General features: G+C 48.2%; 3 protein-coding genes across 8 annotated transcripts; 2 read left to right on the top strand and 1 right to left on the bottom strand.

Moving 5' to 3' along the window:
• Positions 1-4,647: 4,647 nt before the first annotated feature.
• LOC120701777 lies at positions 4,648-12,431 on the bottom strand. Of its 6 annotated transcripts, none has more exons than XM_039985607.1 (6): positions 12,185-12,431; positions 11,919-12,055; positions 6,653-11,070; positions 6,199-6,258; positions 5,978-6,113; positions 4,648-4,951 (listed from the first exon to the last, which is right to left on the bottom strand). In XM_039985607.1, the coding sequence occupies exon 3, from the start codon at positions 10,994-10,996 to the stop codon at positions 7,994-7,996; it is 3,003 nt and encodes a 1,000-aa protein (XP_039841541.1). In that variant the 5' UTR covers positions 10,997-11,070; positions 11,919-12,055; positions 12,185-12,431; the 3' UTR covers positions 4,648-4,951; positions 5,978-6,113; positions 6,199-6,258; positions 6,653-7,993. The 6 variants fall into 6 exon arrangements, with proteins under 6 accessions (XP_039841541.1, XP_039841548.1, XP_039841542.1 ...); XM_039985614.1 differs by having other exon boundaries at positions 6,199-7,089; positions 7,190-11,070; XM_039985608.1 differs by having other exon boundaries at positions 12,189-12,431.
• A 5,846-nt stretch (positions 12,432-18,277) lies between these two features.
• LOC120654276 (WAS/WASL-interacting protein family member 3-like) lies at positions 18,278-19,175 on the top strand. The gene is made up of 2 exons (XM_039931790.1): positions 18,278-18,759; positions 18,989-19,175. Exons 1-2 carry the CDS (start codon positions 18,278-18,280, stop codon positions 19,173-19,175), a joined length of 669 nt encoding a protein of 222 aa, XP_039787724.1.
• A 1,173-nt stretch (positions 19,176-20,348) lies between these two features.
• LOC120701761 (dCTP pyrophosphatase 1-like) lies at positions 20,349-23,109 on the top strand. The gene is made up of 2 exons (XM_039985606.1): positions 20,349-20,659; positions 22,506-23,109. Exons 1-2 carry the CDS (start codon positions 20,453-20,455, stop codon positions 22,827-22,829), a joined length of 531 nt encoding a protein of 176 aa, XP_039841540.1. The 5' UTR covers positions 20,349-20,452; the 3' UTR covers positions 22,830-23,109.
• Positions 23,110-23,865: the final 756 nt, after the last annotated feature.

The raw sequence follows: 23,865 nt of genomic DNA, 5'->3' as shown, positions 1-23,865 counted from the left end.
GTTGGAGAGCGAGATAGAATGGAGCGGTTATATTCTAGATTAGAGGGATGGAATGGCTCCATCTCTTTGTTTGGTTCGAGAGATGGAATGGCTCCATTTTTCGTTTGGTCGGAGGGAAGAGGATCAGCTTGCTCTTGTTCCGTTTGCTCCCATTTTGTGGAGCCCACCTGTCATAGATTAGTCTTCTCCTTCCCCTCCCTTTCCTTTCCTGAGCCCACTGCCCGCCGCCGCAGCCATGCTTGGCGTCCAGCTGCAACACCTCACTGCAGCGTGCAGGGGTTGCTTCACCGCTGCAGCTAGGCCTCTGTTCGTGCTCAAACAAAAACAACGTGGTCGATGGGAGGGTCTGCCATCACTTTGTTTGTGCCGCTGTCTGATTCATCACGCCATCTTCCGATTCGTCACGCCGCCGCCGTCGGATTCGTCAATTGCTGCTTAAATCGATGGGTTTTTTTTGATCCATACCATTACAATTTTCAAAGTTTGGAGAAATGCCATTACTATTCGTCTATTTCGAAACATACCATTACAATTTTTCGTTTCTCGCAAAAATGACACGGAATACGTATGAAGACAACATGGGCCCAGCTGCAGGTGTATATGAATACGTATATTGCATTGAAGGCCCTCTCTCGTATCACTGACTCACGGGCCCCACATGTCATCTTCTTCTTCCTCCTTCCTCCTTCCCTGCCGCCCTCCTCCTCCCCGCGGCCGAGGTCGAGCTCGAGGCGGCTCTCCACCCGACGCCGGATCTGAGCGAACGCGCCACGACGCCGGAATAGGGGCTTAGGGCGAGGCCGGGAACAACGACGGGGATGGTGGGGTAGACCAGCCGCGCGCCGCCCCTGCTCCTCCCTCCCGGGATCGGCGGGGCGGAGCTGCTGCTACCCGCGCCACCGGTCCGCCGCCGTTCGCGCCCTCGTCCTTTCCTCACGCGCCGTCCGTGCCGCCCACGAGCAGGGGATGGGGGCACAGGGAGCACGGGAGGGAGGCGCCGGTGCCGGGAAGGGAGGCTGCGCGCGAGCGGGGAGGACGATGGCGGCCGGCGAGCGCGGAGAAGGAAAGGGTCGTGGCCGGCGCGCCAACAGAGGGAGCAGGGGCCTCCCGCGAAGGGGGATGCAGGAGCAGCGCCGGCGAGTGGGTAGGGATGGAGGAGCAAGGGAGCCGGCTGCCACGCGCTCGCCGCCATCCTCCGATGCGAGGCCTGCTCGAGCTCCCCGGTGCGGAGGGCCGCGCACCACCCTGGGGTGCTCTGGAGGTAGCTGGGGAGGAGGACAGGGGAGGGGAGGGGGCGGCCGTGCGCCACGCCGCACCGCGTCTCCGGCTGGCCACTCGCCACGCCGCGCTCCTACTCGGGGAGGGAACAGGGGAGGGAGGGAGGCCAGCTCCGCTGTGCCGAGGAGCCTGTGCACCACGCCGCCCTGCTGCTCGTCCTCCCTGCCGAGCCCTGAGGCGTGCTAGCGGCGGCGTGTGGCCGGAGGAGGGAGGAGGAGATGCAGAGGCGGCAGGGAAGGAGGAGAGAGAAAATGGGAGGAGGAGGGCGGCAGGAAAGGATGAAGAAGAAGATGACATGTGGGGCCCGCGAGTCAGTGATAGGAGAGAGGGTCTTCAATGCAATATACGTATTCATATACACCTGCAGCTGGGCCCATGTTGTCTTTATACGTATTCCGTGTCATTTTTGCGAGAAACGAAAAATTGTAATGGTATGTTTCGAAATAAACGAATAGTAATGGTGTTTCTCCAAACTTTGAAAATTGTAATGGTATGGATCCAAAAAACCCTAAATCGATTGGCCGCATCCCAAATCAGTTTGTCGTAGCCAGAATCGTCATCCTGTTGCTGGATTCGTTGCGCTGCTGCCAAATCGAAGCGGCGTCGCCTGCGGGACCCGGAGCTTGGGCTCATCGCCGCCCAGCGCACCTGGCTCCGAGCAGGCAGCAGTTGCGGGGCCTGGCTCCGAGCAGGCTATCGTCCCGGAGAGTAGGGGATCGCGAGAGAGAATTGTAAAATTAGGACTCCACACATCGTGTTTCGTATATTTGCCATTCTAAACATCAATTTTGTAAATTTGGGATATCAAACATGTGCTTCTTGCATCTACTACCATTATGGGTATTTCCCCTCATTTCAGTTGTTTTTTCACGTATTCGGGAGGGTGAAATGCCCCTTTTGCCCTTCTTTATTTTTTCATCACGTCGCTTCGTTCTTCTCCCAATTCTCTTCTCCCGACGCTTCTCTCGTGAGCTAGGGCCGGCGCCATGCTTGCGCTGCGATCAGGAGGCTGCCCACTATGAGACCTGGCCCCTGGCAGAGCGAGGGCCTGCCCGAGGATCCTGCAGGCTGCATGCATCGCCGTGCCGTTGCCAGAGTTCACGCGGCGACAGGGGAGGCGCCACGCTGCCGGTGGCTTGGTCTGGCATGCAGCCCGTAACGCCCGGCTGGCGCACCGCGCGCGTGCTCGATGGCTGCGGCACTGGCGCGGGAGCGCGCCCAGGAGTGGATCAGCATCAAGGTCGACATGCGCGTCGCGCGTGCAGGATGGCGAGGAGAGCGACTTCGCATGCTCGCTGAGCTTCCTAGTGCCTCACAAGCACGACGGGAGCGGCTGGCGCCAACCCCCGAACCCCTCGTGGCTGACAGCAGCAGTTGCGCTGACGCCATGCACGGCGAGTTCTAGACGCCGTCGAGCCGACCAGCTGCTGCATCTTTGGAATGGAATTGCGATTGCCGGAATTCCGTGCTCGATTGGACAGTGCGCTCGATTCTAAGTGTGATGCTTGCTTTTAGTGATTGGTTTGAAACTGTAACTTACATGTAAGCTGTGATTTCTGAACTTGTTTAAGCTAAATGGGGGATTGCTGATCATATCAAGATTATAGATTTAATGCACTTTCAGAATGTGTATGTAAAGCTAAATCACGCCATGCGCAGTAGGGGAGTTGCTGCCCTCGGCCATGGCAGGCGCGGCCAAGGAGGGCGCAATCAGGTCCCCACCGCCCTCAGCCAGGGCACCGCTGTAGCAGCCAAGGCGCCGCCGCCGTCATCCATAGCAGGCACGGCAAGGGTGGGCGTGGCCGGGCAGGGGCGACAACCAGCGCAGGAACGCTGGAGGCGGCGCCATGGCAGCCAGCGCAGAAAAGATCACGAACACGATGCGACGTCCAGCGGGAGAAGGCGATACATAGGGCTACAAAGGTCATTTCATCCTCCCAAATACAAAAAAACAATGAAAATGAGGGGATATATCCTTAATGGTAGTATATGCAAGAAGCACATGTTTGGGATCCCAAAATTGCAAAGTTGATATTTGGAATGGCAAATATGCGAAGCACGATGTTTAGAGTCCTAATTTTGCAATTTTCTCATCGCGAGAAGGACTACGCCAAAAGGAAGCGAGAGAGGAAGAGATGGGAGAGACGGCGTTGAACTGGGTGGACTCGTTCGGTGAGTCCATCCCGCATATTGAAAGAATATTCCCTAGCTGGTATGGCTTCGCTCACTTGTCTGCGAACCAAATAGAGGATGGGACCGCTCCGTCCCATCGGGCTCTCCAACCAAATAGACTCTGACTGCACCACGCACATAGTTGGGTTTTCGAGTTCCATACATGCATGCAAGTTAGAGCGCAACTGACGATCAACCTATAGACCGTTCGTAGCATTTATTCATCGCACATGCGACTAAAAATCATACTATCGCACTTAATTATATTTAAATAATATTTTTTTCTAAAATATTTTTATTTGTTTCAGAATAATTTCTATCTCTAGATATTTTTTGGAATATTTTTATTTGTTTTGGAACTTATCTTTCTTGGAACATTTCATTTTGTTTCGGAACAATTTCTGTTTTTATATCTCTAACAGAATTGCGCGATTGTATAGCTTTTAGTCGCACATGCGATGAATAGACGCCCAGACGGTTTGCGGACAGGGAGCGAAACAGAATTCCATAAGCGCGCCACCTTGGTCAGCCACGACCAGAACCCCACCGTCGCCCCCGCCGTCAGGCAGACGGACTTCACCAGCCGGGTCCAGCTTGATAGGAGGCGACCTAGGAAGCACGGGCACCCCAGCGCCGCCGCCGGTGGTCGGACTTTGCAGGCAGGATTTGTTAGTTGAGTGTTGAGAGTGTACATAGAAGGCAGATGTATATAGAAAGAGGTAAAGGGTTTACATGCAAGTGGTTTATATCGTCGCTTGTGTCGTACTCCATTTCAAAATATGTGGTTTTTTTTTTCAAATTTAAGGTAGTATGGCTATATATCTAGATATAATATATGTCGAGATGCATAACAAAAATTATGAACTTAGAAAAGCCAAAAAGATTTACATTTTAGAACGGATGAAGTACATGTGCTGATGTGCATATATACATATGCTATCTACAGATGAGAACGTGATTGGCAGGATTCATGAGCTGCTACGGCACCGATGAAACTGGATTTGTGTCGAATTAGCTCTGAATACTCTATCAAACTAGAGAGATTTTCCAGGTAAAAAAAGGAAAAGAGAAAAATTGTGAGCTCGGAGAGAAGGTGGAGCAGCTAGGTTATCTAGAGAAGCTCCAACCATACCCTTTCACGCGCTCTTCACTATATCTGATCCTCTAACACGAAACTCAAAGCAAACCATGCGGATATGGGTAGTAAAACAAACCTAAGATAAGGAGTAGGGGGTCAATAATTAACTGATCACCAGACCCAAAAAAATGAGACCAGAAATAACAGAGTCACACACCATGAGATCACAGGGAGCTCCAAAGCCGCCCAATTCTGCTTTTCTTCTATTGAATGTGCAGTGTCATGAAATGAATGTGGAACGCACGAGTGATCACCATAGCATGCCACTCTTCGTGCTGATTGCCCTTCGAATCCAAGCTGCCCCCTCTAACATTGCAACGGAAAGCTCAATATTCTGCAGCATATATTCCTCGCTTATTTGACCTGCACGTTATCAGCAATCAAAGATTAGACTCTCCACCGTATCTACTTAATGCATTTCCAGTGCAATGGCTTTGTGGTTCTAATTGCTAAGCCAAATCTTACCAGCCACCAATTCTCACAATTTCAGCAATATCTAAACAGAAAGTGCAAAATTGACCCTTTCCATTGCAGAAACTACATAGTTCAGGTTCAACACCATTGTTTTTATCAACTTCCCTCACATTCATAAATCATAAGTTTGTGACATCCCAAAAGCCGTAAAGGACCACAGCAGCTTCCAAACAGCAGGCATTCACATGACAATCCACCCCACCCCCCCCCCCCCCCCCCCCCCCCCGCCCCCACTTTTTTTTATTTCCAATTTTAAAAAAATCACAGAACTGGGCAGCTGGAGTTCAAGCAGTCTTCCCGAAATTTCTAACAGAACTCCACTAAAACAAAATTTGATGGCTTATTTTCCCTCGAATGCACAGAACTACATGTCATTGTATCAGGATTAGGAAAAGATTTGATTGCAACACACCCACATTCGCCTTGCTTTCAAAACAATACATTTGTGCCAGACTGGCCTAAAGATCATCATTCCAAATAAAGCAGACACACGATCAGATTTACCATAGAAAGTATTAAACCCTTGAGTGCTCTGCTTCCCTTATTATGTTGGAAGCAAAGCCAGTGAATACGGTGTAAATTGAAATCCGAAGAATATTATTAACACAGCCATCACTTGGGTTGTAGTATTATCCAGGTAATCCAAAACAAGAGTATCGTTCAAAACTATTAATGCACTAGCATTGTTGCTTCTATTTTTCCACAGGAGAACTTGAACAATTTGCTCTGTTTCCCACCTATCTTCAAGTTTTACCTTGGCTAAAGATTTCATGACATATGGCATAATATCAAAGTTTCCAGAACTGCTAAAAATGATTTTGTAAAGTTAGGCAAAAGACAATGAAAGAAGTGATACATATCATTTTATTGTGGACTAGGAGAGTGACCAGCATTGGTCAACAGAATTGAGACAACCTTGATGTATGCAGCGTAAATGTCAAAAATGATACATATAAAGTCACGGCTCCACCAGCAGGCATGCCATCTTGGGCCTCTATATAACTTGATAAAGGACCATAATTCAGTGTTCCAAGAGCCGCAGTTATAACATCTATACAATATGGAAAGTGAATATACAGTCTGGCAAATTCATTATACCATATAATTCATTAATGTCAAGAATATACAAAATTTACCTTGATCACGTGATCTAGGGAATGCTTACTTCGAAACTTGAGGCAGCACGGTTTGACAATCTGTCCATTGATTGAAAGAGCACTGTTTCGACATCAACAATTCATTTTAAAAAATATTTCTTTGAAAATAGAAATAAAAATTACATGTGAATTCCTAAAGTGAATACAGCTACACAGTATTTATAATTTACATTTCATTGAATCTATTTATTGATTTGTTCTACAAATATGACATTAACCAAACATGCAACTCATAAATATGCCAGATATTCTACTAGCAAATAGATTGTAAAGTTCTATTTTCATCATCTATCAATAGCATGACTGCAAGATAAGCTGATTACAAACATAATTAGGTTTAATAACTTGTCGCATTCATCTTTATTCTTTCATGATAAATGTATGATAAAAGGAAAAAGAAAAAGTAAGGCACATTCTGCCTTAGGTTACGTGCCTGCAACAAACCTGATGCTGCATCCGGTCACTTAATGCTTTCAGCATCCCTGCATGATTAAGATTACAAAACATGTCCAGATATAACAAGAGTCCCAACTCCCAGCTCAATGAAGTAGAACTAAGTATTAATAATTTCCACATTTGTACTTATCCATATTCAGGCAGGGTCGTTCTAGAAAAAAATATATTGAAGTTTTAGAAAAAAAAAAGCAGGGTCACTGCCCACTGGAGACAGTTAGAAGTTGGAATATACAAATGTGCGCGCTCAGATATGGTTGGAAAAATTCTTGCAAATTAATGACATAAAATGTTGATGACAAAGTCATAGCAATCAAGGCACAGGAAGTTGTGGCACTGAGATGAGTACAAAATATATGAACATGGAGATTGATGAGTACACAAGGGGCGACTAGTAGACATCAGTGCCAGTGCATCCTGCAGGAAAAAATTAGTATATGATTTGTTAAAATAAGAAACTAATAATTGAACAACATCATATTGACATCATGTGGTTCAGATCTAATGCTAAGTTTACCATAGCTTTGAAGTAATGTATGGAGATACAAAGGTATCCTTTGACTCGCACAACAATGAAAGGTATCCTCTGATCATGGCACATCCCCACTGACAAATATGTCTTGAGTTTCAATACACACAATGACACGAAGTTCAGTCTACACGAGAGACCTAAGACCTGGAAAATCAGTCCCAAAAAATCTACATCCCTAAGTTGAAGGTCATGATCATGACAATTGTTGATAAATTAGTTGTTTTTCATCACTGATGTTTATACCAAAAGTAGTGTACCACATCCAGCAAGTTCATTACAAAGGAATGTGGAAGTTGATAACAGCATGGTGCAAGTTCAGTGCTCCGCACTATCCTAAGCAAATGTTAGCTGCATTTGATGTAACTCTGCAACTGCATAGCCATGAAAGTAATGTCCAGCTCTTAAACCAACAACACAACAAATGCAACCAGTTCATGTATGAACTCTACTGGCCTCAACCATTACTTCATTAGAGTGATAATGTACAGAACTGTAGCCCTGTGCAATATTATGACACCTTATCATCCAGGGATGCAAACTTACAATCATAGCTCACTAATTTTGGGTGCATGCAATTGCAGTAGTCTAGAAAAACAAAATACAGCAGTTTACTCCAATGCTTGCATATTTATGAAGGCAAGAAAAAAAATGCTGGAAAACAACAAAAGGAGTTGTAAAGAATACTGAAGACAAATTTACTTTGTTATTTCAAGATCTGGTGCATTTTGTACGGCGTTCATGAAAAGCCACACTGAAAAGAATATATTGTGAACTCCTAAACTATATGAATCAACTAAGCTGAACAGTTGTAAGAAGCCTTGTGAGTTTACTAAGGGTTTCTCGAGCAGAAACAGTGTCAGGATGGTGCTCGCCACAGATAGATGTGCGGATAAATATTGCCTTTCTTATCAGGTCATCTCCAATGTCATATTGTCCACCTCGGAGCATCAACTTGGCCCTTGTTTCCAATACAGAAGCTTTCAAAAGAGCCAGCTCCTGCCAAAGATAAGTGTACTGGGCTTCCGACTGAGCTTGCCTGAAGCAGGAGAATGATGTTTCTCTCCATTTGCCAGCATGAGCAAGCATGGACTCAGCTGCTCTCTCTAACGCATCAGTGCATAGGCGCAGCAGCTCCAGTGCTGCGTTACAACGGGAGTATGTTATAAATGTGTGTATAGCGAGTGGCACGACAATCTGTTTCACAAAGAACATCAGTTCAGATGGCCTCAACTCTACCAGCAGAGGATCAGAACCAAATCCAAAAACCATGAAGCAGGAAGCCCACAGGTGCTCAGAAGAATGTTTGATTGAGCCTTGGAGGTACACTGATTGGACCACAGCCTGAGCTGTTCGTGTGCCTCGCTGTCGCGCGTATAGCCTGATCAGATCATGAAACTCTACATGTTCAGGCTTTGAACTGCATCTCGCAATTCCAAACCTCATTAACATTGCAGCTGCTTCAGCTTCAGATCTCTTCATCCTAGAAGTTGCAAGGCCACAAGTTAGTGACCGCCACAACTTCCTCCACCTTGGACCCCTCCGGTGCTTCTTTGGGACTTTATGTGCAGCCAGAGCCAACATGTGAACTGGAATTGCAGAGGGTGCAAACCAACCACTCACTTGAACCATCCGAGTTGCCAGACTCCTAGGACCATCTGCATGGTCAAATATCGATAAGCACACATCCAGCAGCCGGACAAGGATTTCATGATTTTTCAAGCTGCGAACTTCTCTCTCGTTCCACGAGAAATTTCTTACGAGTGATGTCCGATTCAATGAGTCAAGTAGCCTAGTCGGAGTGATTGGGAGCTCCGAGAGTATAGCTCCAACAATACTTAGGCCGAGAGGGAGTCTTCCAAGCTTCTCCTCAATGGTTTTGAGAGCATCAATCTCCACCAGTGGATAGTCCTTGACACCTCCCTTCATTAAAGTCATTGCCTCAGCACCAGATAAATAAGAAAGCTTCATTGGCTCCAAGTTCATCATGCGTGGAAGATGTGTTGTTATGATAAAGTGAGTCTCCCCACCAAAGTGGGGCAGAAGGTCCATTATTACTCTCTTATCCCACCAGTCCTTCTCACTCTCCAAATTATCAATTATGACTAAGAATGGTATGTCGCGCATCAATTCTTGCCGGATTTTGGCAATGGCTTCCTCTTCCTGCTCTTCAAAGCATCTGTCACTTCCCTTTTCATGCATGTGACTATCCACGCTTAAATCTACTTCCAGAAAAGTTCGCAGAGCCAAATAGTTCTGTTGAATATATCTGCTTTCCCCTTTGACCCATAAAACCATCTTATATCTCTGGAAGAATCTATACGCATACTCCAAAACCAACTCTGTCTTGCCAATTCCAGGCTCCCCTGATATGCAAGCAATACCCTTTCCATAAAGTATCTTCCTAGATCTTCTCTTCCTTCCATTCCTTACTCCATTCTTCACTCTCAGTGGACGCCCATGTCGCGATGGACTACCCAGTCTCTGCATCTCAATGTCTTTCTCAGTCTCCTTCCACAAAACTGGCTCCTTACCTTTGCTGTCATCGGTATTCACTTTCTCATGATTGTTAGAAGACCGCCTAACCGCAAGGCCTTTTCTTCTCTGCTTTGTCTTGAGCTCAAAATATTCTCTCTCTCCATCTCCTGTGACGTCACCAAACAAAATGAGCTCCAATTCTGAGAGCTCCTTTTTCCTGCCGACAAAATCGTCGTTTCGGGGGAAAGGAAATTCCTCCTTCTCCATCCTCCCTTTCCATCTGTTCACCCTATCAACCACACTTCTCCTTCCTAATTTTGTGGCCAAAAGAATAACTGCTTGCAGTATGCAATCTCTCCAGTTGCCATCATTCGCTTCTAGTTGCACATCTACCACCCGAGAAAGAGAATCAACTGATTCAATCCACTCATGTTCCATCCCACCATACAACATCCACAGCTCACCACCATGTTTCTCCCACAGTTCTCCTCTCTTCTCGATGATATCCCTGGCAAGGCAATCAGCTGCATCCAAGTCGAAAAATATAGGGATGAGATTTTTCTTGCCAAAGAAGTTCCTGAGCTCCTCAATGGTATAAGGGTTGCCAAATGACTTCTTTGTGAGAATAACAACTCCATATGTGGAAGCATTCATTATCCTCTCAACAGCATCGTGGCTGTGAGAATTCCGGCATCTAGACCTGTCAGAAACAAAGCAGCTGATTCCATGGATCTCTAATTCTGCACAAAGCCAGTTTGTGAACCTCAGCAGCGAAGCCTTGCGGCCATGAAATCCAATATACACATCATAACTCCGAAGCCTACTGACAGATGCAGCTGATGTGGTCGGTTGGGACGATGAAGATTTGCGATACATTGCCCCCAGCCTCTTCTTCTTCTCTTTCCGGGCCGAACGACCGCCATTGCTGGTCGCTGATGAACTACCTTGACAGGGGACATTGAAAGTGGAAACGAAGCTGGGATTGTTGTAGACAATCGCTGGAGTGCCAAAGTTGCTTGAAGTGCAAAGGCTGATAGGAGGAGACGCATCTGATGGCAAGATCCCGACATTAGCTGAAGGTAGCTGCTCCGGCTGTAAGGAGTCACCGGAGAGTATGTCACTGATTTTCAGCGCAATTCCATTCGCGGAGCACTTGTTCTCAGGACCGGCATGCTCAGGGGCACGAGCAGACAGCGAGCGTGGCGTGAAGAAGGGGGACTGGTTCGCTGAAACAAATGCCGAGGACGAGGAAGAGAGGTTCCTTGATGCTGCCGAGACCAAAGCCTCGGCATCGGAGGTTTCATGCTGAAGCTTCATGAAACCATTTTCAGCACTGCCCAGCCCTCAGACTAGCTTGGAGTTCAGCTCATCCCTCCGGTGGCAATGGTCATCTGCAGAAGTTAAAGAAATGATCCACTTAGTGATCTGAAGGTACAGGATAAACTGAAAATACATTGGAGTGCTGGCAATCAGCATGATGTGTAAGCAGTACAGCAGAAACGTCAAGCATTTGGGTGATCTTTGAGACGAGGAAACAGACAAACAAGTACTAGCAGCAAAAATGGCTTTATTTTCAGGCCAAAAGACAAGGTACTACTACTCGTAACCACTGACTCAGACAGGAGCAAGTGAGAAAACCGGGCTATAAGCTTAGCGGCGCATTAAATCGGTGATCCAGAAAAAGCAGCCAATCGATGGCTCAATCAGTAGCACGTACAGTAGTAGCCGACCAAGTACCACGAGACAAGTAACACTCCACGAAGGAAACCGAGAAGGGGTGTGTTTAGATGCCCCAACCCCCCCCCCAATCCAAACTTTCAATCACATCGAAACATTAAATATAGCAAATGACTCATGCATGGAGTACTATATGGAGGTAAATAAAAAAACTAATTGCATAGTTTTGATGTATGTTGCGAGACGAATCTTTTGAGCCTTAGTTAGGTCATGGTAGGACAATATTTACCACAAACAAACGAAATGTGCTACAGTGTCCGATGTGATTTTTTCATCCACTTTTCCAGGGAACTAAACACAGCCAAGGAGGAGGTCGGGAAAAAATGTACTAAAAGGCGGCGACGCCTCACTGCGCGCGCGCTCCGCTGTGTCGGCAAACAATGCGCGGCGCGGGCACGATAACAGCGGCATCACTGGGTGAAGGCAACCACGGGGATGGGAGCAGGTAATTGGGCGATGCTGCTGCCGAAGGTACAAACCACCGCCGAGTGCGACGACCAACCTGGAGGGACCGGAGCGGCGGCGGCGGGCTCGAAGCGCGGCGCGCCTTCATCGGGCGGGCGGGAAGTGCAGTCTGGCGTGGTCAGCTCGCGGGTTCGACCTTGAGGCGGCGCTGAGGGGGGAAGCAGCAGGGAGCACCTGGTAAAATCGGATCGAGCCGCGGATGGAGGATGGATTCGGATTAGCAGGGGCGGCGAACAAACCAGCCGAATAGAGGGAGCTCGAGAGAGAGAGACAGAGAGATTCGGATCTGGATGGCAAGCGTACCAACCGAATCTCGGGAGGAGCGGGGCGACTCCCTCACCGGCGACACGAGTCGCCGCCCTCCGCGCGGATCTCGGCTGGAGGAGCGCACTCCGCCCCGGCTCCGCTGGGCGTGGGGAGGAGGCAGGCGGCCGCCGCCGCTTTCGCTGCTGGCGGAGGGGAGGGAGCACGAGGCAGAGCGCGCGGGCGGGCGGAAAGGTGGGGCGGCGAGACGAGACGAGGCGAGGGAGTGAAGCGAACGGGTTGGGTGGGATTAGTGGGGGGAAGCACTAGCAGCGAGGCTAATCGCCGCGGCCGGGGGTGGATTAGGATTAGATTAGAGTGGAGGAGTAGAGGGGTGCGTGCCATGCCGCGTTCCCATCTGGGGACGACGCGGGGTGAGGGCGATTGATTAGTCCGGCTGGCTGCCACTGCCAGGCCGGATGGCTCGCGGATGGGAGTGGGAAGTGGGAACCGGAGGGGCAGGCAGGCAGGCAGGTCGAGCGAGGCTGACACGGGCACGGCGCCCGCCCGACAGCGGAGCCAGGGGGAAGCTGACCCAGGCGGCCAGGCCCGACCCAAACCAACGGACCTGCTGCAGTGCTGCTGCATGATGGGGGTACGCGTACGCCGCAGCAAACACACGATCCCCACCAGACCGGTCCGGAGTCTGTTCTCGTATGGGTGGGTAGAATACCAGAAACCCGAAATCTGAACTCAGAAAAATTTGAGCCTGAACCCAAAAAATTCTAGCTCAAAAAACTCGAACCCTATTTCAGTTCCAACACATGATACCCGAAAATATTACGGGTAATTCGGGTACCAGACGACGCTACCCGAACTACCCAAAAAAATCCGAATAGCAGACCAGCCCAAAAATGTCAATCGCTCCAGCCCACCCATATTTCCAGCCCAGCCCACCAAATCTCTTCCACTAACCCTAACCCTAACCCTTTGCCTGGCCACTTGCGCCAACCCCCACACGGCAACACCCCCGGCCCCGACCTACTGCTCTCTGCGACGCCGCCGCCAACTCCCATCGGCGCGACCGCGGCCACCCTGGCCGCCCAGCCCTCACACCGGTCGCCGCCGCTGCACCCCCAGCCCCGCCCCCGCTGGTCTCAACGTCGCGTCGTCGCCTCCTCGTCCCCCGGCGCCGCCACCCCCGCCAGCCGCCGGTCTCCTCGCCTCCCGGACGCGCTCCATGGAGGTGATGCACTCGTGTCGGCCCTGCTCCTGCCGTGGGGCATGGCCGAGCCGCCGCCGATCGCGTCACCTCCTCGCATCCCGACGAGCGCCATGGATTAGCTTACTGAAATTGGGTAGTTCGGGGTTACCCGAACCCAAACCCAAATTTTTGGATACTCGAAATGTCGGGTTTCAGTTATTTCGGGCAAATTTCGGGTAACAATTCTCAAAACTCGAAATTTCAAAAACCCGAAAAACCCGACCTAAAATTTTTGGGTTACCCAAATTCCCACCCATAGTTCTCGGTGGCAGGGAGAGGAGAGATTTTTTTTTCGCCACCGTATTTCATTAAGAAGCAGAGAGAGAGGAGGCAATGGCGAGATGTTTTCCTTTTTCAGAGTGATTATCGCGTCCAAGATAGAATGCATTATCACCATTTCATGAGTTCTGATAAGTGGTTTTAATGGATCATTATATTAATAATGTCATCTGACTGTAATATATTTAAAAATTAATTATTTATAAAATATAAGTCCGATCCTTAAATTATCTAATATATGTCTAGAACACTTTACGACCCCGATTCTGATAGAATGATGATGCCTTTCCACGTTAGTATCAAGCAGCTTCGTCATTTACAATATCATCAGCAGCACTCCCTCCTTTCTGCTTCGATTTTTTATAATGTAAAAAAGGATGAAAGCTCTTTCCAACTCTTGAATACTAGCAAGAATCGGCAGTGTGCTCACTGTGCTGAGTGTAAATTCTACTTGCACTGGTTCTCCATTTAGTTCTAAATGTCAAATTTCATTTGTGCAGTTGACAAACTTTCTTTCTGTTCCAAATACGTGTTCAAGCGAGTTAAGCACATATTTTTTTCATTTTTTTATCTTGCAAAATTCGTACTGTGGCATCTTGCCACAAAACTCCCTAAGTGGATGACGTGTGAGATTCGGGGTAGGGTTCCATTACCCTGTGTCCAGTCTTCCCCTTTTTCCCCTGAAAGAATGGATTATCATTATCAGCGGGTAATTATTTCTTCATACCCTATTCTTTTTTGTCATTCAAAATTTTGGAGTGGATACTATCACAGTAGTTTTTCGTTGGTAGGATGGGTGTCATATATCAACTCTATTTGCATGGCAACCCAGCACAGTAAACAATATAGTGGTGCAATCGAAATAAGCAAAAATGAAAATGCTTGTGGATCGAAACAAGAGCACACACTATCCTTTTTGTCTACTAATTGGTCGCAATTTATCCATGTGGTACCATGTTCTTAAGTGAACTGTAATCAAAATACACTTCATCATAGCATTGAACATTTGAATATATACTTTGGATGGACACCCCTAATTAATCATGTATCTTATCCAATGTTAAATTGGTCAGGAAAAATGTACAGGCGGGGTCCAGGTTGGCAAGAAAAGAAATCTTGTTATATATGGTTGTGAGATTATAATCAAAGTTTCTTGAGAGGAATCTTTCTATAGTTCTATTTATTTTTCTAAATTGGTTCTTTTTATGTTTGGTTCATATCGATGTTAGCATTTTTTTTTTGCCAAACCTTGTTTAAGGTGTGGCTAACAATTTGTTTGCCACACCTTTTAGCAAGGTTTGACAAAAGCAATGGGCCAACAACGACAAGTGTGGCATGTGGCTAGTAGTTGTGACTAACCAAACAACTGACTAAGTGGCGTGCCGAACATTTGCCGTGGCAATACGAATCAAACACGCCGGCAACAATTCAAAGTTTCGAACCTTTAAGGTTCTTTTTTTTTGTTATGGTAATTCATCTTTGCGCGTCCTTTATGTTTACAACTTTACATTCTATTTACAGTGGTTCAATAATGCCCTTCAGTCCACCAGGATTCATGAAAATGGTTGCCTCGGTCCTTTGCCAGAACCAATGTTATCATTCTATCATTAATTAATATAACAGCTCCAGCGTGTGTTTTGTGGTAGTGCTACGATGAGAGAGAGTGAGCTGAGGTCTGAGGATAGGACTATACGCTGGAGTAAAAGTTTTCACCGGTGCTCTGGTAGCACCCGAAGCTTATTTGGGCACCCAAGCTAAGGAATAAAATAAAGCAGCATATGTCAGATCTCAACAGAGATTGGTCGCATGCCCATGGAGTCCTCTGCAAGAGAGTTAGTGGAGATTATTTTAACAACCTGTGGGATCTACCTTAGGCCAAATGAAAGTGCAATATGCTGAAAGAGGTTTTCAAAATTTAGCATCTTCTTGACATGCCAGTTTGGAGCACCATCTAAATATTTATACGCTAGAGCTGCTCTAAATGGAATTCGTAGATACAGACAAATATTGTTTCCTTTTTAGGCCCTGTTTAGCTGGAACGCAAAATTTTTTTGAAAGAATTTTACTAATTTGAAGTACTAAATGAAGTCTATTTACAAAATTTTTTGCACAGATGGGTTGTAAATCGCGAGACGAATCTAATGATGCTAATTAATCCATGATTAATTCATAATTAGCAGATGGTTACTGTATCATCACTGTTGCAAATCATAGATTAAGTAGGCTCATTAGATTCGTCTCGCAATTTACAGCCCATCCATACAAAAAGTTTTGTAAATAGACTTCATTTAGTACTCAATGCATGTGTCGAAACATTCGATGTGACGTTTTTTTGCGTTTACGGGGTCTATGGGGTGAGAACTAAACAGGGCCTTAGCCTTGGGATGAACATTTTTCTTTTTTTGTTGAGAGCATGGTTAATAGTAGAGTCAAGTGCTTGACTATAAGCCAAGTGATACGAGCTAAGCTTTTTGAGAGCATGGTTAATAGTTGTTTCAAATTTATCTTTAAAAGAGTTTTTTTATTATTATATGGTACCATATATTCCTTTCTTTTTCTTACCATTTCTCACATACACTTTTATTTGAGCCCACAGATGCTTATGCTTCCGTCCCAAACTTGGTGATAGAACAAGAGCCAAACTCTCTTCTCTCCTCTCCTCCATATCAGCAAAAATGCTGACTAGTTTGGCTTTAAACTCATCATTGTACTTACTCTTAGATTATTAGGCCTTGTTTAGTTCGCGAAAAGTATTGGGACTGTAGTACATTCGTTGTTATTTGACAATTAATGTCCAATTATGAACTAATTAAGCTTAAAAAATTAGTCTCGTTATTTACAGTTAAACTGTGTAATGAGTCATTTTTTAAACTGTATTTAATACTCCATGCATATATTTGAAGATTTGATGTGATAGGTAAACAAGGTCTTAGTAGAAGGGGACGAGCCTTGGGATGCTGTAAGGGCACTCTCAATGGTGCATTTATAGTGGTTCTATGTGCATTAATTAAACTAGTACATACTCCCTCCATTCAGTTTTGATTGATATATTTTCATATGGCACAATGACCAAGGACACCACAAGTGTGCTTATCAATGTAATAAATGCAACAAATTTTTTTTGTTGGTCCTCTAACATTTTAACTGGGAACTTCTTGTAACTAGTGCTATTTATTGCCACAACCCATGCCAACAGTAAATATAGCTATCATTTTTTAACATTTAAGTTTTTGAAATATAGTAGCTATCAAAAGTGAATAGAGGGAGTAAATGTTTTTGCTGATGTGGCAAGAGATTAATTGGAGAGAGAGAGAGAGTAGAAAAAGGAAGAAATCGTTTCCTGAAGAAGAAACGAAGTCGACGCTCGCACCGAGACGCTAAGAAATCAGCAAAATCCCATTGGGGAGACCCAGATCGTTTCTTCCCCTTCCACCCCGGATCTGTTGCGCCCCTCCTACCTCCAGGTTGGCGTCACGATGCTCTGCAGCTCCGCCGCACGGCTTCCCAGCCGGCGGTGTCGCCCACGTCAGGTAAGTCAGGCGTGTGCCGCAACCTTGGAATCGGATCGAGGTCACGGACGCTGCCCTTCGATGTGCTCTGGGTGGAGAAGCCCGGACGACAAGCCGTGGGCATGATTGAGCGGCGTGCTTGGCTCATGGCAAGGCAGCTCCTGCTTCGTGTTCGTGGCGTCCTCTGAGAGCTTCCTCTTCGTCCCTGACAACGGTGTGTCGCTGCCGGGCTCCCTGTTCACGGTCACCTTCTCCCCCGACGCCTGCGTGACCTTCGCCGTCCGCAGGCTCTTCATCATGTCGTAGACCGTAGAAGGAAGGATCCATCCCTGGCACGCATCCACAACACTAAGCCCTTTCCCTGTTACAAGAACACATCGTGGCAGTCACGAGGTGCTCGAATTTTACCTTTGGCACTACTAGCAGTACGAGAAGGTGGCGGCCTCGGTGAACCGGTGGCCATAGCGGCCACAAGGTTGCACTTCGAAAGATACGTCTTGAGATCGACCGCGGCGCCGTGAGCGGTGAGCCCGGAGCAGTTTAGGAGCCAAGCTCTGCTCCCCTCTTGTGAGGATTGGCTCCGCGGTGGAGATCTTGGACGGACCTCCCGCCGCCGTCGAGCACGGACCGCAGCAAGCAGAACAAGCTCGGGGGATGGTGGCTTCAGGACGGTGTTCCTCTCCTACCTCCCGCCTGTCGGCCGCCCCGCCGCCTCGCGTGCGCGCCCGCCAAGGCTCGTCGAGGGGTCCGCCTCGCGAGCTCAGAGAAGCCGCGGCTGGGGGCGCATCGAGCGCGGCTGCCAAGGCTTGCCGGTACGTCCGCCTTGTGGGCGGAGAGCAGCCGCGGCCGGGGGATGCCTCGCGTGCCCGGGCTGGGGGCGAGGCCGGTCCGCCTCATGTGCGCGCCCGCCAAGGCTCGCCGGGTAGCCCTGGGCACTAAAAACCGATAACCGAGAACCGAACCGAAAAAACCGAGAACCGGAGCCGAACCGAACCGAAACCAAGAATTTCGGTTCGTGGTTCTAAGGAACCGAAATTCTCGGTTCGGTTTCGGTACCTAAGCCGGTTAACCGAAGAACCGAGCCTATCCTATATTCAGCCCATGAACATAATAAGTGGCCCAAGGTTCGAACAAAACCCAAACTCTATTACACCACTCCCACCCAATCTACCCACCAGCCCACCACTGCACCCCACCCCCACCCCCAACCCCCACCCGCACCCGCACCGGCACCGCCAGCCCGGCGCTGGCCCGTCCCCGCCCTCCCTAGCCGCCGCCTCGCCCTCTGCCGCCCCTCCGCGGCCCCGGCTGCCTCTTCGCCCTCCCCAGCCGCCGCCTCGCCCTCCCCCGCCCCCGCCGCGGCCCCAGCCACCCCTTCGTCCTCCACGGCTGGCGGCCACCGTCGCGGCCCCTCCCAGGCCCCTGCCGCTGTCCCTCCGTGTCCCCGGCCACCTCTTCGCCTTCCCCGGCCGGTGGCCGCCGTCGCGGCCCCTCCCTGTCCCCGGCAGGCAGCCGCCACTGCCCCTCCCCGGCCGCGGGCCTGTGGCTCCGACCTCCCCGGCGGCCTCCAGCAGCAGACCTCGGCAAGCCCCGTGGCGGTCCTCGACAGTCCAGCGCCAGCGGCGCGGCCGTCCCTGCGCCCACAGGCAAGCCGTCGTCGGCGCGTGGCAGCGCCGGTCCTGGCGAGAGATTTTTTTCCTTCTTAACAAAGTTCGGTTCTATCGGTTATAACCGAAACCGAACCGAAAGAACCGAACCCGAAATTTCTCGGTTCTTAGTCCTGAAAAGAACCTAACGGTTCCTGTTTTTCAGGAACCGAACTTCTTTAAGAACCGAAGAACCGAACGCCCAGCCCGATCGCCGGGCGCGCCTCAAGCGCAGCCGCTGGGAGGGTGCCGATGTGGAGGATGGGCGCGTTGGCGGGCAGCCCCTGGCGAAGCTATACGCGACGGTGCCGCGCTGTGCAAAGAACGAGGGAGCAACCGTGTGGTCTGCGTAGAGGATCCTAGGAGCCAAGGCATGTTGATTGGTTCATTTTTTATCTAGATAGTAGATGAAATTTCTCCACTGGGAAGACTAATTTCTTGATACAGTGTCCTATGCTCTAGAAACTACCTCTAGTTTCTTCCATTGGGACTGCACTAAGCCTGTAAACACCGGGAATTCTGTACATCTTCCGAAAGATTTTTTCTTCTCTACCTTCCAATATTTGAGATTTGTATAAATTATCTCATCCGTTGGATCTTCTCAACCCTAACCTTCATTCTTCTCCTGCCCTCTTCCTCACCGTGCGCCGCCACCGCCCCTGAGCCTGCACTCCGCCCGCCGCCGCAGCGTGCCCACGCCGTCGTGAGTGCCGCGCGCTGCCGCCGCGCTTGACTGCCGCGCGCTGCTGCTGCCAGCTGCAGCACTCCTGCTGCTGCCCGCTGCAGCACTCCTGCTGCTCCCGTGGCACGCTGCGGGCGGCGGCGACCCCTGGTGCCCAGGGGCGGAGACAGGGGGGCGGACAGGGGCCTGGCCCCCCATGGTCCCCAAATTTACATTAGAAATTTAAATTTTGATTAAATTTTTATATAAATTTGTTTGGTTGGCCCCCTAATAATGAAAAAATCAACTTCCTGACTCCGCCCCTACTGGTGCCGCATGCTGCTGCTGCTGTGGCTTGCTGTTGCCCCGCGTTGGTGCTACCGTGCGCTGCTGCGTGCTGCTGCTACGCCGCGCGTCGCACCGCGCCCGGGTACGCCAATGACGGAGAAGAAATACCAGCTCGCCGGAAAAGAAATCTTCAACATTTCTATTTCAGCATTTTCAATATTTTATATTTCTAATTTCAACATTTTATCTTCACAGTTTCAACATTTTGAAAGCCAAATATTGAACGTGTTTAACAAAATGTTAAGTTGACTTTACTAAAACGTTGAACATATTTATAACAAATAATTGGACCGAAGTGATCTTTAAAGATAGATGTCTTATCTATCTCCAATAAGATAGATAGGAGCCCACTTGTAAACACAGAGGGCACAAACAACCGTGGACTGTTGCCGGCCCATGATCCCTGCTCCGTCGCACCCGAGCCGGCCCAAATATGCGCCCCGATCGTTGCCAAAAAAAGAAACTTCTTCTGTGCCACCCCACCTTGCAGTATTTATAGCCGCCTCCTCCCTCCACCCCTCCTCTACCCCTCATTACTGCTGCCTCACCAACAAAGGAGAGAGGTTGAGTGGAGGCAGAGATTAAAGAAAAAAAAATCAACCAGAGAAGCAGAGAGTGGAGATGAACGGTGGAGTGGAGGAGGTGAGCGTGGAGGAGGGGAAGTGCGGCGATGGCGGCGCGGTTCGTGACGGCGAGATGGGGACGGCGACGGAGGCGGAGGCGGCGGCGGCGGTGAGCCTGGAGGCGCTGCGGAAGCGGATGGCGGACTTCGCCAGGGAGAGGGACTGGGAGCAGTTCCACTCCCCTAGGAACCTGCTCCTCGCCCTGGTCCGTCCTCCCTTTGCTCCTCTCTTCCGTTCTCTCGTGATCTCCACGGCCAATTTACGTCTCGTCATTTGGAGATTGCTGCTCTAAATTAATTAGCGGATTAATTAATATTATTAGGGTTTATTGGAGGGTTCTTGGTTGATTCTGGGCCGGGATTAAAAAATAAAATAAAAAATGGGGATAAGGATGGGTGTAGGCGGTCCAGTTCTTGCTCAGACAGAAGAAAAGAGAGAATGATTGGGCGCAGAAAAGCCTTTTGCCGTCCTTGCGTCCGGGTCCGGCCGTCCTCCCCGTAGTTGTCAGGTCGGCCCCTTTTTGTTCTTTTTCAGTGCCACATTGCGAGGAGCTGCTGTCCTGGTCGAAATCCCACACGATGCTTGTGGTTTCGCCCACGGGGAACACAAGGGAGAAAAAAAGTACTAGGGGGAAGGGAAGAAGACACTCAAGAATCGAACGAGCCCTTGTGGAAAGATTCCCATATATTGTGATGCTGTATGCCTTTCATTTTCTGATAAAGAAAATATGGGCGGTCAAATGAAATGCTAGTCCTGTTGATGTCGCAGGGAGGACTGCATTGTAGCGGCTAGAGTACTGATCTGTACGGGTCAAACAGTCAAGTGCAGTCCTTTTGGGGGAAAAGAGTGATGTGCTACATTGCTTCACCTTTAATGCTGGCATGTATGGACCAATGGTCCAAAAATGCATGTATGTTCATTTGCCAAAATCGTGGTCAGTAGCAGGAAACTTTATTAGGGGGTATTACATTTGCCAAAATCATGGAGTTCATTCATATATATAGATGTCATGTGTCTCGCAGCAACCCATTTTCCATTTACGTTGAACAGGGATATGTATGGATGGCTGTATTTCCTTCATCAGATATACTAGCTTTAAATCTTGATGATACTGGAAATTCGGCTTGTCATATGAAAAGTTGATGGCACAAACTAAACTAGAACTTGTTTTTGCTGCGGCCCTCATGTTTCATGAAAATCTAGTTCATCAATCTGGTGTCTAATGCTAGTACCTTCTAAAGTTGTTTATTGGATCACTGAAATGTTCATAGTTTTCTTTGAAGAAAAGAGCATTAGACTCTTCTACTTTGTTGCAAATGTGTGCTCATGATTATCTAGGCAATCCACCCAAAGCAAAAGGTTTGGTAGGAGAAATTGAGTTTTTTGTGAACAGTAATGCTTATTTACAGGGAAAATAGAAAATAAAATGTATTTCGTTTTATCAACCTTTTGTTGTGGACCATGTGAAGGATTTGTCTTAACCTTTCCAATAGTAATTTTACTAATTTATGTGAGGGAATTGAGTGGGTACTATAGGCACTGGTTTATTATGTTTTTGCAAAATAATAAAGCAGATGCTGCTGCTGCTTACTCCAACCTAGAAACGACATAAGCTATCCATCATCCATGCCTGAATGGGTTCTCCCAGAGAGACTGGAACAGTACAGCAGACAACAAAACAAATCTTCAATCCTGTGTACATGGGAGTAGATGCCAATACGCATCCTGTTGCAAGTTCTCTTTCTATTTTATTTTCACCGTCAGATTATCGAAATCAATAGTTTGACTGAGTTGGCCTTACACAACTCGCTTTACCAGATGCAGTTGGCTCTGCTCCTTGTGTTGGTGGGGGCTAACAAAAGGTTTATACAGCAGTACAGCACCCCTTTGTGCCCAAGTGTTGCCCAGCTAGGAGATGCCCATGATGGGCGATGTGGGAGCAGTACCAACTAGCTCCTGGGCCTAGTCTAGCTAATTGGCTCCCAGCAAAACCTTTTTTCATGGATTTTGATCATGTCCCTGATCTTGCGTGCTGGCTTCATATTGTGCAGGTTGGGGAGGTGGGGGAGCTATCTGAGATATTCCAATGGAAAGGGGAGGTGCCCAAGGGGCTGCCAGGCTGGGACGAGGCTGAGAAGGTGCACTTGGGCGAGGAGCTCGCCGACGTGCTCCTCTACCTGGTCCGGCTGTCGGACATGTGCGGTGTCGACCTTGGCAAGGCTGCCCTGCGCAAGATGGAGATCAATGCATGCAAGTACCCAGTTGGCCAGTGCAAGGGCTCATCCAAGAAGCACACCCACTATGGCTCCACTAACAGCGTTAGCGCCAACGATAATGTTAACACCATGAACAAGGAGCATAACAATGGGGTCTAAAAAGACGCCAAAGCTCCTTGAAATGGTTGTTCGGCTGGTCTTGTGTTGCATAACCTAGGTTAAATGCTGATGAAATAGGGATCCTCTATTTTGGTGGTAAAGGAACAAGTATGTAAGTTCATGTTCCCCTATATATTGATGCCGAAAGTACCAAGTGTTAAACCATAAAGCTCTGTAGGCTACATGTGTAATTGGACTGGCATTTAGCTTGTGCTGTTTCAGTTGTCCAGCTGCATATGATGCAAAAACAAATCTAGCTGCTATCGACACTGCTTTGTGATGCAAAGCTGCTTTCTGGCAATTTTGCATATGAAGCGAAGTCATCAATTGTGTCTATGCATGGCATTGACACAGTCACAGTACCAGTACAGGTGAACGAAGATTATCATGAGATCTTTATGAAGAGAGGCTGACAAGTGGACCTGACATGTCCAGGTTCAGCAAGCTTTGCTGGTTGGTGAAGTCCAATGGATTCCTACTGCCCCATTTACTTGCTGCTTGGGGGACCGCCGGACTGGAGCCACTGGGTGCCAATTGTGGGGGCTTTTTTCTGGGTGTATGCTGCCAAGTTACCTGACTATGGCAGGCCCTGATCAGCAATTTCATGACGGATCATCTCCTTCCATAATGAAATAAATGCCAAATTGTTAGTATGATCCATGTAACGTGGTGATGCCTTTCTTGATGTTATTACTCATTTGGAAGAAGGTTATGTAGATTTCTGGCTGCAGTACAATGAGGGCATACATGATGTGCAGGGGACATGGTTTGATTTGTCCTGGGCTACTTCTCGTACATGCTGTTGCATAGAAAATGTTAAACAAAGCTGCTATGAGAGTTAACAGTGCTACTGCTACATTGCATATTTATAGTTATAGGTTCTGCTGCTGACAAATGTTTAGAGCATCTCCAATAGTTTGCCATATTTTACTTGGCATATCTTGTGTTTTGCCAACTTCTAAAAAGATATGCCAAGTAAAAAAAAAGCTTATCTTCAACAGTTTGGCATAATTCACTTGCCAAATCCAGATCTAAC

Source organism: Panicum virgatum, chromosome 1K (assembly GCF_016808335.1).
Source record: "Panicum virgatum strain AP13 chromosome 1K, P.virgatum_v5, whole genome shotgun sequence".
NCBI classification, from domain to species: domain Eukaryota; kingdom Viridiplantae; phylum Streptophyta; class Magnoliopsida; order Poales; family Poaceae; genus Panicum; species Panicum virgatum.
The sequence above is the reverse complement of the archived record's forward strand: the minus strand, read 5'-3'. Positions and strand labels throughout refer to the sequence as shown.